Genomic DNA, 20593 nt, shown 5'->3' with positions numbered 1-20593 from the left:
ATTCACCGTGTGTATGTATTCAGTGACCATTCACCTTGTGTATGCATTCACTGACCATTCCCATTTTTTTCTCTGCAGCAAACTGACCCTTGAAGACATCAGCAAACCCAAGGACTACAAGCACATCTTCCATGTTGGCGTGGACGGGAAGGTTGAGGGCGACCCAACGTTCGGTGGGGACTAGTAAGTCACTTTATTTGTGTCTGTATGAATTGCTTCCCTTAATGATAATCACCTTGGTAGACTGAAAGTGAAGGAGATGAAGATTCTTTCTTGTTTTCATCATATGGATTTAAGGAAATACTAGAAACATTTGACAGTTTGGGGTTTTTGCTTGTGGAAAACAATCTTGATTCATGTGGACTGAAAGTTATATCCATGAAATGATAGATAGAATAATAGATATAATTTATGACTACATGCAAGTGATATTAGGCAGACATGTATGAAAACCCAGCTGGGTATGATTTCTTTCCCCCCCCCCTTTTTTTAAGGCGGGGGGGGGGGGGGGGGGGGGTATATAATACATTTTATTTTGCATTTTATTTCTATTTGTGCTTCCTGTCAGACTAACATCAAAATCACAATTTTGCTTGCCAAGGGCCAAATCCCATTACAGTTTCCTGTTTTTCTGCTGACGGTAGATAATGAAAGAGGGTTGGTCACATTGAATGTCAGTAAGTCATTGCTAGCACGGTTCTTTCTATTTTGCCTGATCCTCACTTTGTGTTTCGATAAAGGTCTATGTTTACATTCTGCAGTTGTTGTCAATAAATCATTGATGTTCTCTCATATGAGTCAAACAGTTGATTCATTTTTTGGAGCCCTACTTTGCAATGACCCCATTTCAGATGCACTCCCTCTCTAGGGTCATTATGATAATGCATAGAATGTGATTATGAAATGTGTGCCTGATCTATGGTGTATTAAGTAAAAAGAAGCTTTTTTTTAGCCATCTTTGAATACTCACTAGACTGCTTCGACAGACTTTTTGTCATCTGTCCTTGTTTGGTGATGTGATGGAGTTGAAAGACCAATCAACCCGTCATTTTCTTTCCCTCATTTAGAAATCATTCATCAGTGACTAATAACCAAACAGTCTCCGGTTGCATCGTCAATCTGGTAGTCGTCAAATATGAACTCAGCACGGCCTATGTCATGTGACACAGTGTCATATGATGAAATTTTAAAAAAAGCTGTATGATTAGAAGCAATGTGTTTATGGAAGTTCATTTGTACTATATGTCCAAGACAAAACATCTTTGAAAATGTGGCACACATGGAACATTGTGGTTAAACATTCTGATCCAATATTCCAAAAGTAGTCTGGTTTCTGGAGACTAGGTTTTATGGTGGAATTACCTGAACTGAATCAGTCTCGCTCTGTCTGCCATCTCTGTCATCCCATTTATATTTGTGCTTATTTATTCATATTTTTGTCTCTGGTTGAGTGACTTTGGATGACACCGTGATTGGCATTGCTTTTTAAAATACCAGTTTTCTCATTGCCAGCCTTGTGGTAGAGATGGGTTAGCTGGAATCACAAATTAATTGCGTCATGATCAGAAGTAACTCATTGTTTCTGGGAATGACAACTCATCTCGTCAAGCTGTTGTTTCGTGATTCCGTCCCAACTCTGTGGCAATTTGTCCCTTTTGTTAACAGCAGAAAAATATGAGTGGGCATTCAGGAGAAAAAAAAAAAGAATAATAAAAATGTAGTTTTTTAAGTAGGCATTCAAGTTCAAAGAAGAAGAAGAAGAAGAAGAAGAAGAAGAAGAAGAAGAAGAAGAAGAAGAAGAAGAAGAAGAAGAAGAAGAAGAAGAAGAAGAAGAAATGCCTTCATTTTTCTCATCAAAACCTGAAAAGTTTATGAGACTCTGCCTTAGAGAGTTTGCTAATAATTTGTTAATGTTTGCGATGAAAGTTTTAATTAGAAAGATTTACAATTCTTGTTCACTAAAAATCTGTTATGAGCATTCATTGTACGATCAAAAACAATTTGTATCATCTGTATTGACTAGGTACACTGTAAATATTTTAACATTAAAGCATACATTTTTCTGCCAGTAGCAGACATATTGTATTCTGACATCAGTTATTGTCAGACATTGGTATCATACCCATTTACTCTTTTCTCAGAATACTCCTTTCATAAAGCAATATTTAATAAAAGATCAAATGTAATTATCTGTAACCTTATTATTGCGCACATTTGAACATCTGTCATTGTGAGATTAGAAATCAAATGTGAAAATTACCCAGAGGTCTTGAATTGAAAGCATCATTGTCAGTACACAAGGAACGTGGGCGGGTCGAGACCATAGGCCCAGCAAACAAAATATCGTGATCTTCATCGTCATTGTCCAGATAGCCGTGACCTCGGCATGACGTGTATTTAGGGAGGTTTTCTGAATGGAAGGCTGACTCGAGTGTGTTAGTGAGGAGAATCCATTTGGTATATAAATCCAATTTAGGCTGTGCTGACTCATATTCACAATGGAGTAGGCAGGATGCATGCAGCATCGTTTCCACGGCAGTGCTTTGCTCTACAAGGTGTAGTGGTGTGTGTATGAGATGAGCAGGGATCTTCTTATCAGCAAGTTTGGACCACTGTTTCATCTTTGTGCTCTTAGTGGAGAATGGAGTCATACTCTTGTGTTTCTTTATGGTTGTGTTCAAAAGATCTTGTGCACTGAGAAACAATGTTTTGAAACTTTGAAAGGGAGGATTTTTAGGAGTTTCTCTCAAGCATGTTTCTGGCTCACTCGGACTGTGCCATTGCACTTCTCATTATGCACAGCTTGTTCATTGACAATTAGGTCAAACAAGGATCACGTTTTTCAATCTAGATCAGCAGCTGAGCTGGGAATTTTTCGCAGGGGATTTGTGACGTCATTTACATCCTGTTTGAGATTGCGGATGCAGTATTAAGACTTTCAAAACCCTTTTTTTAAAAGTGAAACACTGTTTTGAATCACACTTGTACAGTGCATTTCAAAACCACTTTTCAATACCATGTCTGTAATCACGATTACCTTTTATATCAAAACGTAAACCACAAAATATGGTTTCAAAGCCATGTTTCTAGCCATAAACTGCCATGAACGCACCCTTTAACTCACCCTTTGATGGGTGGTGAATTAACAAGGGTTGTTTTCATCTCTCCTATGTTGAACAATTCACTTCATGTGGTAGAGTGTGTCTTTGGGTAGAACTATGACCATGACTTGTGGAGGCTAGAAAAAAAAAGATTGCTTTTTAGATCAAGATCAGTTTAATCACTCTGTTGTGCCCATAGATGCAAACTGTAATTATGGTGAACTTGTTATTTAAGTTCCTCCTTTGGCTCCATGAAGAGTTCAGTGGTATCATATGAATTTAAAGAAGGTCTGAATTCAAATTCTTTTGCATCAGCTTGAGTGCTGTCAGCAACATTATTCCATATATTGCCAAGATTGTCAACCCTTTTTTTCATTTCTAAAACATATCATACTGATTTTTAATATTTGTAGAATTCTCACTGGGCTTGTGCATCTGTTTTGCAGAAAGGTTTTTGTTAAGGAACTATTTTTTTTTCTAGCCTCCATAAGATTTGGGGATAGATGATATTCTAGGCGGAATGACACAGTCACAGTGTGGCAGCCAAAGACAGAGAGTTCTACAGTACACCGATTGAAAGGCAAAAGGCTGTAACCTCCAGAGGGAGTTACAGCCTTTTGTTTCTCACCTCACAATGGATGTTTCATTAGGGTGATCAATGGCTAACATGTTTGTATACAATTCTATCTACCCCATCCAGTCGTAACATACCAAAGAGTGAATCCGACAGCCCCTCAAGGTCTTCCTCTGGGCGGTCGGACTCGAAGTCCTCGTCGCCCTCCAAGTCACCAGCCAAACCCAAGAAGAATAACAACAAAAAGTCACCGACGATAGAACTCTCCAAGGAGACAATTCTTCCACCTCCCAACGGATTCGACTCCGGCTCCACCGTCAGCGTCCCCGACGTCGTACCGTCGGTGACATCACATGAGAGCACCGCACCACCCACACAAGAGACATCTCAAAAGGCACCGTTTGTGGTACTAGCGGAGCCGGAGGTGACCTACACCAATGGTACCACCAGTGAAACCTTTAGTAGCCACAATGGAGAAGCCAAACGCGAAAGTCCCACCACGACCGACGATCTCTCTGTGAGTATAGTCATAAAACTCTAAGAGTCTCTCCTTACCACTGGGACTTCTCAAGTAGGATGTCAGTGAAATGTAGACTGGGTGGCACCTAAAAGGTTAATTCTGTTTTCCTATTCATAATCTTTTGAAGCAGACTCACCATTTGGACTGCAAGTTTTATAGCCACGGCCCAAGTCAGCCATGCACTTTTCAAAGTGCCAGGTTACAAGGGGGTTTATATGATATGGATATGTCTTACTTCCCACCAAATATGAGCATATTTGCTCAGAATTCAAAAATTAGATCCTTGAATATCTGTATGAAGGTGACAGAAGTAAGTTCAAATTTGCAGTTGAAATTGAACTGATATTGCTTGATTTTTGTATAGATGTCATACACAATTGAAGTAAATTACTAAATGTTGTGAAGATCAGGGCAGAGAGCTTTACTGCTGCAGGTTGATATCAGGACATTTTGCAATTCCTATTTGCATTAGTGCTCATACCTCAGTAGGAGCTGAAACTAATTTGCATAGGTTTATAGACAAGCTGAGTTATATCTATTCAGCTAGTTTCAAATCAAATGCTATGCAAACATGTAGATCAGAATAATTTCAGCATCATGGCTATCATTCATATCACACATATTATTACATATATGTACAACGGTGTAGCTATATAATCCTAGCAATTTTAAACTGTCACCGCTCAAGGACAGAGACATTGTCCATTGTGCCCATATATGTCAGTTATTTGTGATTAATGACGATGATGATGATGATGATGATGATAATGATGATAATAATTCACATAAACTCAATTCCATGATTAATTCCTGTTTTCCCCTATATCTTGAGAACAACTAGAAGTCTTGTCATGATTAATATGGCATATATGGTGCATGTACATAAACAACACTGAAATATGTTTTTGTTCAGGAGGTCAGAGTTCAGAGGTCATATTCTTTCGGTCAAACAAGGGGAATTCTTCATTCCAAGTAATAATTCAAGAAACTTGTGATGAACTCAAAGGCAAGGTTTGTTTGGGGTTAAAACATTCCAGAATTACAGAAATCACCTTGGAGATTTATGATAGATTTTTATAAAAGTCACAGGCCAAAAGGTTAAATCAATCTGACATCATTTCATTATTTGCCACAAGTTGAAGGAGACAAATGCATGAATTCTGTCAAAGTTAGGAAAGTTATATTGATGGTAGAACAACGTACTGTATAGATAACAGATTGATCTTCAGAATATTGATAGTAAATATAAATGTATTCAAAGATGATTTTGTAATTGTACATATTACAGTATTGAATGTAATTACTAAAAACCACCCGAACAATTTGACCTTTTTCAAAAGTTATAATGATATATGACTGTTTAAGTGCAGGACAACTGGCATTTTATGTTTAGACAATATCATCAACATGATAGGAACATCTTGTGAAGGTTTCCGTGGTGTTTGCATTGAAAGGCACACTATTATGTGGTACTGTATGTGCAGGGTTACCAAACAATATGCTGTGGAGTGCTGCCATGATTTTTAGTTTCTTTAGTTACAAAAGTTGCTAATATTTCATTTTCTCTTCAAATTCTCTGAACTTATTCCTAGCTGATTAATTTACAGCTTATCATCTTTTTCTCATATATCAGTGCTTACTTCTACGAAGCATAGATAGGTTGATTTAACAATGAAAGAGCATATCATAATCAGCTAATCGGTAGCCACTATCATTTTTTCCCTTTCCTGTTCATATAAATATTACGTAATCACCGTGCCACTGAATGTACATGAATCATTGTTGTTTTGCAGTTTGTTTGTTATGTTTGTGTGAAAACAAATTACTGCAGGATCATTCTGTTATCTGTTCAAAAACTGACAAAATTTTACCGTAAAGTTTCTGTCATTTTGTAAATTGTATTTAATCACCTTTGTCCCGCCCAATGCAAAATGACACAATACTTGAAAGACATTTTCCTTTCTTACATGATGTAGATTGTTCAGATATGGTCACATTGGGACCAGAAGGATGCTACAAATTGTATAAAAATATGCAATGACGAAAGCTTGCGGACAAACGTCCTTCTGTCTCTGTTGTGTTGTGTGTTGTTTTTGATAGTGTTGTGTCATTGCATCTTGGGGTCACATAGGTTGTTTTTGCACTGATTAAATATATTCATCATAAAGCAAATATTTTTGTAAGTCAGCTAGGAGGCTGTGTAAACACAGGGGTTAACAGGAATATTGCATCCAGGAATTTGTTTGCTTGGTTAGAATGGGAACCAAGAAACCCCAAACCTTTGTTTGCTCACATTGTCATATGGTATATTATGTTACCAATGTTAAAGCTAAGCTGGAGTGTTGATGATCTACGAGTATTTTGAGAGCTGTCAGCTTTAATGTTTAATGAGTAGATGGCGACAAAGATTCCACATCTTCCAAGTTATATTTGAACTATGGAACACGACTGCAAATTTCTAAAACTGCTTTAAAGAACCATACAGATGTATATCAAAAGCTTCTGACGTTAACACTAATGTCAGACTGGATGAGAATTATTCTGTTAATGGTTCCCTCAAACCAGGTTAGTTATCTTTTGCTTGACAAGTTTTGAGCTGTAATGGGGTTTTTGAAAATAACACATAACACCAAGGGGTACACATGCTGAGTTTCACTGTCCCATAACTGAGCAAATGATGCACTTACATTAAAAAAAAAAAAAATATTTGAGCTTGAATGACGAAAGCTGTCACACTGCATGGAATCTAAATGATTCATTTATTTCACTTTGTGGAAAGAAAAATGAAATGTGTACCTACCAAGGCATGTGTTCATACTTTGCAAATGTTGGACTTTGACAGCAAATGACAGGAATGCTAGGGAATGTATCTTCAGTGGTAATCAATCACAGAACATTTTGTCATGTTTCAAACCAATACGGAAGACTGAATCCCTGACATCTTGTCTTTCCTCTTCTCTTCGTGTGTCTGTTTTGTTTGTTTTTTATCCCTTGATCTGCTCTCTTTGTTAATTGTTTCAACAAACCTTTGCAGCTTACTCCGGTACGTATCTTGTCTCTCCGTGGTGTCTTGTCCAGACTAATCAGCTTGCTTGTCATCTTGCCTATCCACCGCCTAATATCATTCATTAAAATCTCTTTTGTAGAAAGGCTTGCATATACTTGCTGTAGTCTGCGTGATAATGTTGCAAAAAATTAACCATGTTTTTGTTTTGTTTTGTGTGTGTGTGTGTATTTAAATTTCCCACTATTCCTAACATTGCTGTTTTATCATTTCCCGTGTGATCTTCATTAAAACCAATTTGTGAATGCATCAGAATCACGCAGCTCTATTTGCTGCAGTTATTGAGTTAATTTAATTTAAACTGATAAATTCCAATTTGAATGAATTTTTAATAGTGTGCATATAGAATACAGTTGCCATTCAAGGACTGCTTTAACTCCTGAACTTTCATTTTATGATTATAGTGATATTGCATGGATGTATCTAACTTAAGCTACTTTCATGTGTCTGATGTAAGAGGTACAGTAAGGTACACAATTGAATTTTTACATTTAATATCATATTGATATTATTATTGGACACCTACATGTAGGTGTCCAAATCAAGAATTTGTTTATTTATGTTTCTATAGATACAAAAGTGTATCTCACAAGTTTGCAAAATAATGATAAACAATCAAAATTGTTTCTGAGACATTAATCTCACATCGTATTTTTTAGTTCCAGGAAAGTCTAGGGCAGTCCAACTAAAAAGCCGTAAGATAGTATGTTTGTCAATCTCTGTCCTTCTTACAAATGACTGCTGAGCAATCAGAATGTTCTATGTTGCCTTAAAAAAAAAATAATTTTAAACTTACAATACCCCTTTCTGTGTCCTATCCATCTGTTTTTTACCCATTGTAGATTTCCTTCCCTTTCTTCCAAAATGATGTGGCTTCCCTGTAATCATTTCCACTCCCATTATTGTTCTCAATTCTACACTTCTTAAGTCTGCGATTATTCTTGCACTCACTCAGTAGGGGTCGTTGTGGATACTTTAGATTACCAAGATCCATTTATGTCTATCTGAACGACTTCAGAAGAACATTAACAGATCACCCATTTCTGTTCACACCTGCTCACAAATTCCTGTCTTTAACTGATGAACTATGGAAACCTGGTAGGTCTTGCATTCAGCTGATGTAGATTTCAAAGTCTTGAGGGGAATGTGTTAAAAAGAGCTGCAGAACATCTTTCTACGTTTTCTTTTAGACATTTTAAGCAAAAATGAATATCTTTGTTTTATTGCAGATGTTAAAACTGATAGGAGTTGAGGGGGACCAATCAGGAATGATCTATTTTGAGAGACTAAAGCATACATTAGATCCTGTGATAGGAAATATAGCTTGTCTAATTGGAGCACAGGTGTACAACAAGTTAAAGGGACTGTACACTACTGGTTGAGGTGAGGATTCAGGTTTATAGAATTTTTTGATGAGATGATGAGAAACCTCTTATGAAATATAAAAGAGCATATAAATTCTAGAAGGATTCAATATTTATTTGATGAAAATTGACCTTGAAATGGCTGAGATATCCCCCCAAAGGCGATCCTAATAAAATTGACAGGTCATGACTTTTATTAGGATCTCTTTGTCTAACCTTGTTTTCAGATATCTCAGTCATTTCAAAACAGATTTTCATCAAATAAACTTTTGATTCCCCTTAGAATTGTATGCTCTTTAACATTTCATAGAGTGGTTTCTAAATATCTCACAAAATGTTACAAGCTGAATCCTCACCTCAACCAGTTCTGTACAGTCCCTTTAATCACAGCATGCTGTTTGAGTTCCAATATTATGCGATAAATATATTTGACCAGTGACTGCTTAAGTACTATATATATGTTTTTTTTTTTTTTTTTCAGTGAGGTACATTTGTATCTTGGCAGACATCCGTGACAGGTGATATGGAAGGCTGATATTGATATGAGACCATAAATCAAATCAAATCAAATCCAATCAAATCAAGTCTTACCAAGATGAAACAATAGTCAAAATGGAGGCTAGCTAAGCAGCTGAGTAGATTCCATGTCACGTTATGTAATACTCCAGGGCAGTGTCTGTAATCAGCTAAATCTCATGTGTGATGTTGATTCTAGTTTATGTGTATGCTGATCTAATCCTAGCGCTTGCCTTTAGATCTGCACACTAGATATACCTGCATGCTGACAATCATCTAGCAGAACACCTCTAGCACAAAGTTCTGTCACTCCGACTAGAAGATCATGCACAGTAGAGTTACATTGTAGAACTAACCATCACACGCAAAACCAGCTTTGGAATATGAAGCTTGGTATTTGTTATGTGCTACTACAATATCAGCGCTTTACACACAACCTTTCAGAACAATAAATCATGTATGAAAGATGTGTATGCCATTATCTGTTCTTGTAATTTTTTTTCTTAGATTGCAATGGCCAGTCAGATGTACAGTACAAAATAATATGAAAACACTAATGACGTGAATAATGATAATAATGCTGAAAATATTGATGATAACGTTGATATAAGTATTAATAAAATAATGGTAAAGACGACAATGATGACGATGATGATAGAGAGAAAAAGTCCATCTCATGCCTTGCAAATAGCCCAATTTTGGAAGAAAATTAATGTAATGTCACAGTGAAGTGCAAGGCCCTACAGATAACTGGACTATGACCTTCACTGAGCCCAAAATGATCTCTGACTAAAGGCGTAGTACAAGACTGTAATGCATTATGAGTAACATGTAACGTTCCTGAGTAGTGTATGCAGTTTGCAGTGCACAGCATGTTTAAATCATGTTACCATGGTAACTGAGGATCAGTTGTAGTGACAGCAAAGTGGGGTGGCGGGGAAGTCTTGTAACTTTCTCCCTGAAAGTGAGTTTGATCTGGTAAGTGAGCAGTGAAATCACTGACTGAAGGCAATCTTGCATAACCTTTAACCCTTTTTTTTTGTGGCACTAACATGTGGCCATGTGACTCAGTCTCAAATCGGCATGATCCTCTCACACCTGTTGACCCCAAATGTCCTCTTTTATGCATTTTTCCGAGAGGTTTGACCAGTATACACAATTTCTGGCTTAGAAGGGCAAAAGGATTTCTTTTATGTGCTCATTACTTATACATAATGAATCAACTTTTGACTTTCCATCAAATCATGTTTGCATCTAACCCCTGAGATCTACATGTATGCATATTTAAATTGTCCCAAAGAGCATTTTCCCATTAAGTGGCTCATCCTGCTTTGTGTGGCACATTTGCACATCCATTAGTTTTCCTTATGCCGTCTGCAACCATGTTCTAAGTCACCTGTTGGTACGTTACTTCATGATGAAAACACTGGAAGAGAAAGATTAACACTGAAGTTGATATCTTAGTAGGAAAGGGTCTTTGCTGTATGTTACCCCTGTGCATATTAAAGTATATTCATTTATAGCTTCTATTCAAGGTGTGAAGGAGCTGTCATGCTGCATGGCAACATGCAAAACAGTAGGGGTTAGATGTGGGAAGTTTGGACCAGTTCACAATGTAAATGCAATTTGATTGTTACTGATGTGACTACTTAGTTTGCTTCAACAATCAACATTCCAGAAAATTCATAGACATGTAGAGGCTGTCAAACTTTGTGACATTGATTTTTCACAATTTCAAACTTTTGTCACAATTCTATACCATGTAAATGATTTACAACATTTGTTATTGCTATTTACAATGTATGTCTGAGGTTTCACCACCTTGTGTTTGACTTGCTTCTATAAATGTGATCGTTCTTGTTTTCTTTGTAGGCATTTGAGATGGGTTCCCTACTGGACGATATGATGTCTGTGTGGGACTCAGCCAAGCTTAATCTCGACTTTAACGACGGCTTAGAATCAACGCCAGAAGAACACGAGGAGGAAGAAGAGATGGCGGAAGAAGACTCGCAGACCCTTTTGGAAGGTGAGGAAATTGGCCGTTCTAATGGCGATGCTAGTTTGTCACGTTCCACCAACAGAGTAGGAGAGGAGAACCCAGTGGCCTTTGAAGCGGAGGATGCCCCAGGGAGAGACACTCACGAGATGGATGGAGACCAAGGGGGAGGAGATGGAGGCGTGGCTAGGAATGAGGCGGAGGAGGAGCTTGGTGCAGTAGGCGGGGCAAGTGCTAACGGAGCAAGCCATGGTTCAGGAAAAGGACCTGAAGGCAGTCTGTTGTCTGGGAACATCATAATCAAAGACAGCATATCTAAACCAACCAAGACGTATCGCAAGGTGCCACGCCAAACAGCACCGGGTGCCAGTGGTGAGGGAGAGGCACCTAATGGAGCCAGCAAGCCTGAACCACAGCCACAGGAGCAGAGCGCTCCGAGGACGCGACCGGGCCGCGAGGTGAATCTCATGCGACAACTGTCTCGAGAAAAACGATGGGACAATGAATTCAAGAGGCTGTCTTCGTCCCCAAAGGACAAAGCTGACAATGACTACATAGACACAAATAGCCTGCAGCAAGGCAAAGGGAAGAGTTCCAGTGAGGAGTATGAAGAACTAGCCCTCGCCTCCTCTCCACAGCCATACACACTTAGAGACAATGTTTTAGATAGTGCCAATGTGATGAGGGTTCCTCGATCGGATGTCTCCCGTAGCGTTAGCTTGAGAACATCCAGACCCACTGTAGACAGCTACAGTGGCAGAACAGAAACCGAGCTCAACCGAAGTCAGAGTTTGCGAGAACCACCCATCTCACCTCTCGGTCAGCAAGCTTACGACAGTTTAGTTGGTGGTGACATATCTAGCAACTCGAGGAGAGGGCAGCCGGTGAACTACGAGCGAAGAGCGCCTGCAGTGCCTCCCAAGCCTGCCCCAAAGCCACCAGCTCGGGTCAAGACTCCCGAAGGGCCCACTCCACCAGTCAGATCCGGTGAAGGGAGGGTCAGGAATGGAGAGGCCCGAGTTTCGGGTTTGGCAAATTACCGCAGCTACAGTGGGACGTCCAGCGATGATGGTATGTCAGAGGATGGCACCCATGCAGGGGATGCAAGTAACACTCGAGGTGCTGTGGCATCACTCAGGCAAAGATTTAACAGCAACCCATCCGATGGCTCACCACCCAAAGTGCCTCCTCGTGAGCCAGACCTGGTCCTCTCCCAGAGATCATCAGAGTATACCAAAGTCAGCAAGTACACAGGGGTGAGACTAAGAACCCAGTACACCACAGCCAGCGAGCAGGCCAATGGCAACGGAAGCTTCTACGCAGAGCATGAAAACAACAATGCCTACACCGATGTAACTAAGCTCAGCTCCACCACCTTGCAAAACCTCGAGCAGCACATGCCCCGCCGCACGCGCCGCTCCATCGGCGAGGATCGCATCAAGCGCCGAAACTCCAGCGACGCCAGCGACTCCGAGTCCGAGGGCACCTCCAAGGGGCGCACCGAGCGTGTTTGGAGCACCTCCAGCCGCGCCTCGGAGGGCGACAGCTCATCCGACGAGACGTTTGCCTCGACCCGGGCGTCCTCTTCCAGCAGCGAGAGGATCTCGATGGAATCTCGCAGCAGTGGCTACAAATCTCCACCCAGATCTCTCTACGACCTTCCAGAGGACCAGGTGAGAGAATCTCTTCAATCAGTCCAGACAAAGATATCCCCTATCCTCATCCCTTGTGAAAGACCTGCTACCCATGTTTATGTCTCTTTAACATTGTCATCACATATAGCTGCATCATAAACATCCCTATAAAGGAACAAGCCATTTCACAAATGACAAAATGATTCAAATAATTTACCGTATAATGCAGCAAGGAATGAAAATGCATTGAAAAATATCCCCTCGTCTGAGCATAGCTTTGATGTCACAGTCTATTTGTTTTTCTATCTATGGTAAGCACTTCATCTCACTGTATTCCAAGACAAAAAAGGGAAAGGAAAGTAGCAAAACAGGAATTTATTGAAAAGTCCTGTTTATGGAGGGAAACGATGCATTTTGCTGTTATAAGAGTCGGGAAAAGAAAAGTGCAGACCAAAGAAGCTTGGACAGTTTAGGAATTCATGGCTGCTTCATGTCAAATGCTAATAAGACTACAATAAAGTAGAAGACGTGAATTTGACAGAAAGAGCTGAGGTGAAGTGATAAGAAAAAGGTCTTTCTCATGAGTGAGGATGAGGGATGTCTTTGTGAAATGTAGATTGTTAAACTAAGTGCTATCTGTTTTATAGAGAGGTATCCATATGAAATTCAAAATGAGTGTGAGTATCATTTTAACTCTTTCACCAGAGTTCCCCTATCACATCAGTGATGCACAAGATTGTAGATGGTCATTTTCTCTTCCTGCTCTCCCCAAAATTGTGACTGTGATGATGAAAATCCTCAGAAATTTCCTGGCGTATCACATTCTAGGATATATCATAGATAAAATTGTAGGATAATACCTGTCCTATAATAAGTTTTTTTTTTAGCTTGATTGAGGTAGTATCATCTCCAGTTACAAGTCATTTCGGAAAGTTTTCCAAAGCATGAGATCCAGCTGAAATGTTTCTTATTAAAAAACAAAACAAAACAAAACTTGGTTTAAAGGTATATACAAGTATGTGTGAGAGTCTGTCTTCTCAGCTGAGAGAGCAGCTCAGAATACTTTGAAGCTGAAATTTGTCACATTGTCCACCAAAATGTTAGATCATACTGAGAGCTGGCTGTAGAGTCAGGAGAAAATCAACAATTTTAACACAACCTGCACTCTGAGGAGACCTACAAATCTTCCCTGAAAAAGAAATGAGAAATGAGGGCTTTTTGTGGGCTGCTTGTAAGAAACACATTTTCACTCTTCACTGGATTATGAAATACTTTGTAATTGGAATTATAGCTAGGTCTGGTCACAGAAACATTTTCTTTCTTTTGTAATTTAAAATGAATTGAAACAGACCTAAAAGGCTCCTTCCGATGAAATGAGTTGCAACTGGAGACAGCTAAAATGTAGGAAAACATATTGTCCTAGAGTGAATGGAACTCTTCTTTTTCTTTTCTGAAGTCTCCTTGTCTTATGCCCTTCTGCATGTAACAACTTGGAGCAGCAGCAGTAATTGAATGAAATCTAGATGAATTTTAACTTCCCAGACCTCCTGAAAATAGTTGCTAGTCACCATATTGAATTTTGATTACAAACTGGAAAAAATTTACATTTTGTTGATGATGGCAAGTGTCATTGGCCCCTCCCCTTGCAAAAAGTGAAAACAAAACTGACAATGGTTCCTCATTTTTCAAATTTTCAAACATCTGTTTGAGGAGAATATTGTTTGATTATTGCTTAAAATGTATATTTTGAATGAAATGCATAATTATTGTGCATGATATTTACGAGTATTTACAAGAGCGTCTCCTTTTGCTGCACACAGGAAAGTGAATGGATTCAGGAATGTTTTTAAGTTCAAGTAGAATAGATTCAGTTAAAAGACCTTGCCATATTTTATTTTGAGGGCATGCCATAAAGTGTCAGAGTCAGTTAAAAAGGAAGGAATAATTGTTTGCCTCTTACCCTGGCCTAGTTTAGCAATAGCTCGAAGATTTATTTCCCCAGTTTTCTGAAGCTTTTGGGTATTATCCAAGAAAAAAGTTGTCTACTTGAACAACAGGTTTGTAAAATTTTAGCCTGTACCTCCCTCCCCATTATAGGCCCTACCATTGTCATTGTCTTGCCAAGATTTCAGTGTGACGTGAAACTTGCAAGGAAATGGAAAGGCGACAGGATTCACGGTATTCAATTTAGAAACCTTTCCAATGTCATTTATTGGCTCCAATCCCAAATCGAAGTGAATTTCCCCCTCTGCCTGTGATATCTAAAGCCATTGGAATTGTCAGTCTGCATTGTTATTGTGACAGAATAACAATCCTGGTCATATTTTTAGGTCCTTTGCGTTTGCTTTAAGTTTAGATTTTACCAGTTTTAAATGGAATATTCTGAGTCACTTTGCATATCAGTGTTGCCTTGGACATCAGAAGCACGGCTAAGTAGACGGTTTGCTTGTTGCACTGTATTTCATTAACAGCTGAATCAGGGAGTTGAGTTTTATTTTGTTTTTCACCCATTAACTTGCTAAGCCTTGATTTCTTGCTAACCCTAGAGTTTTGGTTGAAATGTTTCTTCACATTGTTTTATGTTGTTTTATTATTAATACCCTGTGACTATTTGTGCATTCAATGACCCAGAGTGTGATGAAAAAAAGAAAAGAAAAAGCATTCATACAACATGCAGAAATAGATTCTCGAGAAAGGCGTAAAGATAAAAGTCTGTATTCACATAGTCCCAATTATTCTGTAGACCTTTTCCAGCTCTATCCTGTTAGTGATTGAAATGCTGGTTTTCTCAACAAATAAATGTGGGACTTGATGTTGAGAGTGCATCATTAATCATTGCAAAATTTGGAAAAAAATAGAAATGAGGACACACGAAGAAATACTCATTCAAACTTTAGCCGTCAGTCAGACAAGATTCTGCCAAGTCTTGTCCCCCCACCATTAGGTTTGGAGGGTTGTACACAGTATGTGTTGAAGTACGCAGGCTCTCATGCGCCGAGAGTATCATTAATGATAGATGCGGCGCATTATAAATGTACTTTATTATTACCATCTTCTGTTAGGAAAGAAACTTGGAGTTCTCTCTTGATTTCTTGAACGTCAGCGTCTTTGAAACATCAGCAGCCTTGCATGGGAGTCCTGGATTGTCATGGCAACTTTCCTTTACACATTTGAGCACACCACTCATTTCATGCTCATTTGAATCATTAGGATACATAACCCCACCCATCTCATGCCATGCACAGATTTTAGGCTTCGCTTTGTACATGGGGATAGCATATTTGTGTCTCCCACTACTTAGATCAATGTAGGCTAGTTAGCCTTCAGACACTTTGGTGCTAATCACATATCCTTTTTGGACCACGAAGTCAATGTGTCATTTCATCATCAAGAGTATAGCACATTATTTCTCCTATCAATTTAAAACGAGTTTGGAAGGGTGGGGGAAGGTGATGATTTAATTCCTTTTCCTGAAACTGTTATAGGGAAATTGCTTGGGAAGTCCGACCTCACAGTCCAAAATGATTAATTGATTAGTTTGATTAATAGGATGACCTGCCCATGTACCATATTCCCCACATGAAATTTGGCAATTCAGATAAAAGTTAAGAGTCATTTTTCATAGTGTTCAGTGGTCTAATACGATGGTGAAATCTAATTCAGTTTTGGGGTATCGTGAAAATAAAGAGCTTGAATGATGACAATTGTAAAATTCTTTTGTCTTGCTCACAAAACAGCTGGGGGAAACAAAGAAGAGGAATACTGTGACAGAAAATCAGTGAATTTATCTTGTCTTTGCAGAGAGCCAGTTGGATGTAAATATTTGGTGCAAACTGGTGTGGCACATATTTATCAAATTTCAAGGATTTGGCAGCAATGTTTGTGGCCTGTTTGAAAAGATTGTCTTATCATTTTTACAACAGTTTCCTTGATTTGATGGGATTGGTGCGAGATAAGGGGATGTTGACCCCACATAAATGCCCTCTTGTTAGAATTTTGGAGATTTCACCTAATCACACCGTATAAATGCATGAAAGCAGGACCTTAATAACCTCATTCAATGCTTGCTTGGCTAGGGGTTATTTTGGGAAGTAGAACGGAGCCATTTGAATCTGATAGAAGGCTCTGAGCTTTGGCAGCATGTTTGGCTGTAGTACGCAGCGCTGCATGTGGCTGATAGTCGGTGCATGGAATATTTCTTACCTCATGCTATTCATCCCTTCACAGCTCAGACTTTCCCACTGGCCTGAAGACACGACTGCAAGCATGATTTACTCTGCAACTTTTATCCTAAAACTCTCATAATGTGAATGACAATAAAGCATGCTATTACCAAAATGAAGTGACACGAAATGTAAACCTCGTTTTCTCTCCCATCAATCTATCGAAGTAGTAAGTACATGTGTGTAGCGATATATTACTCAACACGTAGAGCATAAGTGTCAACATATAATGTAGCATCAATCCAGAAGTCTAATGGATGTTCTTTTTGTCTCTGTTTTCTCTTTCTCCCCTTTTGTCATTTTTTCCCCATTCGTTCACCTCATCTCACTCTTCTCCACTCTCTGCGTAAATCTTGTGGTAATTGTGAACTTTCTCTTGAACTTTCTTGTGATAATGTTCTTCTATGGTCCATGCACTCTATTGCATTGTGTGCATATTGTACTCTCACAAACCACACTTGCTCTGTTCGCTAATTATTCTGTTATTGAAATGATATTTAAACTGTGACCAATGTTTGCTGAATGAAATGTGGCATGTAATAATCATATGATTTTGTTGTTTTTTGTGCGTTTTCACTTGAAATTTAAACAGTCTGAAATCATTTTGCTATAAAAGTTCATTTACAACCTCGAGAAAACTTATACAATTGTAATTAACATTCATATATTTTTTGTTTTCTGAAGTGTCTAGATATGTGTCATTGTCAGTTATTCCCTTTGTAATAATTTTATTTGTTGCTAAACTGTCCTAATCATTATCAATGTGCTTACAATCAATTTACTGGACTTGTTACTGACAGATTGTCATTGAATATTTGATAATAACCTTGTAAACCATTAAAGCCATCAATATTTATTCATATGTACTGCGACTCGTGATGGGGTTATTAATTACATTTATCAAGACATTTCATTCCCCTTTTCTTTATTTCTACTGGTGCCTCATTCATAATATATTGATTAACATTAATGAAGAAAGTGAAATTAAATGGCACAAAAATCTGAAAAAAAAAAGAAGACCAAATGAAAATGAAGTTTTGAGGGGAAATGGGTTACAAGACCATTAACTACACACCACATCTTTAAGTGATGGGTGTATTTGATTAACCCTTTCAGCGCCAGGGACTTTGGACAGTGTGTACAGTGCTATGCGGTTTTCTGAGCCAATCAGGATTCAAAGTGCACAAAGGGTTAAACCATGGAGATAGGATTCCGCTTTTCTTTCTGTTTGATGAGTTTGCTATCTTTTTTTTTCTTAGATGACATTTACTCTTGCTTACAAACTTCTTTTTTGGCAGGCATTTCATGATGTGATCAGTTAGAATAGACTAGCTGGTAGTTCAGATTAGTGATGCCTGTCTCTCATTATTTGATGTCCATCACAAAGTGAATTAGTTTTGTTGGTAGCGATCATTGGAAATATTATAGCGGCTGGGGAAGGGGTTGAGGAATATTTGACCAGAAATGAGGATGTAGGTGAAAATAATGTCTGTATTAGAGACATCTTACATTTGAATGGATGTCATAATGTTTTGTCATCAAAGATAAGAACTATTTGATGCCAATAACTTTAGACATGTGCTGTTCTGATTCTTGTTCACTGTAATGTGCAAGTTTGTGGAAATTGCAAAGAGCACTGCTAACATTTGAGTGTGTGACATTAGGTTCACTGAAGTTCCATTTGTGTAGTGTTTCATCTTGTGTATTAGATAGAAAGAGAATTAGTATGGTAGGCTTTCTAAATGTGTTTGTAATATTTCAAAATGAGGGAAGATATGGCATGCATTATAAACAGCCCAAATGGGTACATATGACATAATTATAGGAATCCATTCATAGATACTTGAAATATTTGTGATAATTTGCAAGGATAATTATCAAGGATGCTTTAGTTTCTTTCTGAAAAGAAACAAATTTTCAGGAAATGTTAGTATGAAAAAGCAATCCAAGTAAATAAGAGTAAGGGTCAAACTCTGAATGAGATTATTTTAGCCTCATTGAGACTCCAAATGATTATACCACTGCGCTTCTGTGGGATGTTTAGTGATATTATCTGTGGCTTTGGTGATCTTTGATTTCAATTAAACTATGTGGCATGAAATCCCAAGCATGACTTTGGAGTTTTAACCAACCCTCCATTTTTGTGTTTTTTATTCTTTCTCCATCCCAAATCCCTCTGCCATTCCTGTTCCTAATACTTCTTTCTGTTCATGTGTAATTTCTTTGTCAAATTGTGGTAATTTCTCCCTCCTGCTACCTTTCTTTTCCCGGTAACCCTATCCCCTCTGTCCTTAAAAACCCTTTCCCCTTCCATTCATGAAATCATTATGCTGATGTAGACTAACAGCAACAGTAATAGAACAACACCAGCACCTGACTTGCACTCCCACCACCAAGCTGAGATGGAGCATTCTCCTCCCCCTCTGCCTCCGCGGGTAGCGGACTCCAGAGCTACTCTCTACCAGCGACCTCTCAACAACAGACTTGCCAGTGAGATCAGAGATGTGCATGGGACACGCCCACCGGACGGAGTAGAAAGGGGTAGGGCGTCCCCACCAAACGCCCAGTCAAATTCCACCGCTGGTGTTGTTCCCCCACCACGCCCACAGAGGTGTGATCTTTACGATAGATTGCCGCGCAGCCGGACAATTGATATTCCTGTAGGAGAGCATTATGTTGACTCTCGCAACCATTCTTCGTACGATGTGCTTCCCGTTCGGAGGCCAGCAGTGAAGTCCATCAAGAGTTTCTCTGTTGATGCTGTTGATATGAATGATGACTATATGATCAGCTCAGCTGCTGGTATCAGGCAATTGTTAAAGGAGAGACCATTGAGTGGTAGTAATGATAACAATGAGAGTTTTGATGATGATAATCTTGATGATATGCCGGATACCTCTCCACCCCCAGTACCAACCCCTCGCCAATCCTATGTAGACAGTACGTACAGTGTGGTTCCTAGTGGCAAACACTCTCAAACCCCCCAGGAATCCACGCACACATCCAAACGGGGAGGACCGATACGTGAACCGGAGTATGTTTTGATGAAGCCACAGACGGACCGTGACTTTAAGCGTGAGTATGACCGTTTCTCAAATGAGAGTGACTATGCGGTGCCAATCGCTGCCGTTCCTAGAGTGTACCCTGTCCCTGCAGCGAGGCAAAGTTCTTCCCCTGACTCCAGACAACGATCTGGGAAGGACCAAGCCATCTATGAGCTTATGAAGCCTCCACAAAGTGATGCTGCCCCCTATAGTTTTGTACGGACCAACAGTGCCCATTTTCCCAGCAGACCCAGCCACCTTGCCCCCAGCAAGGCTGAGCTGCGGCGAGGCACCGTGGCCTCCTCCATTGATGTGAAGTCCCGGGAACGAGACGGATCCTCCAGCTTACCCCGTCGGGACCAGAGTTGGCGGTCTGGAGGTCAGAGTGAGGCCCAGAGGATGAGGCGTTCCAGGAGTTTTGATGACCTCCTCCAAGACGACCGTGACATCGCCTTGCCTCAGGAAGCAGAAAGTCTCCAGGACCTTCTAGCGAGGGCTCACTTATCAGCTGGTGAGTACCTCATTCATTCATTCCATCTCCATGGCAACCTATTTTT

The 20593-nt window shown here is 39.3% G+C and overlaps 1 protein-coding gene across 1 annotated transcript in view; it reads left to right on the top strand.

The window, feature by feature from the left end:
• The window catches only part of LOC139735978 (uncharacterized), a 211915-nt gene that overhangs the window by 187808 nt on the left and 3514 nt on the right, over nucleotides 1–20593 (top strand). The window contains exons 12-15 of the mRNA XM_071646733.1: nucleotides 79–183; nucleotides 3802–4192; nucleotides 11012–12808; nucleotides 19332–20547. Coding sequence (XP_071502834.1) covers nucleotides 79–183; nucleotides 3802–4192; nucleotides 11012–12808; nucleotides 19332–20547 — 3509 coding nt within the window. The remainder of the gene's footprint in view (nucleotides 1–78; nucleotides 184–3801; nucleotides 4193–11011; nucleotides 12809–19331; nucleotides 20548–20593) is intronic.

This window comes from Diadema antillarum, unplaced genomic scaffold (assembly GCF_040938485.1).
Source record: "Diadema antillarum isolate AM-2024a unplaced genomic scaffold, OU_Dant_1.0 seq00000616_RagTag, whole genome shotgun sequence".
NCBI lineage: Eukaryota > Metazoa > Echinodermata > Echinoidea > Diadematoida > Diadematidae > Diadema > Diadema antillarum.
The sequence above is the reverse complement of the archived record's forward strand: the minus strand, read 5'-3'. Positions and strand labels throughout refer to the sequence as shown.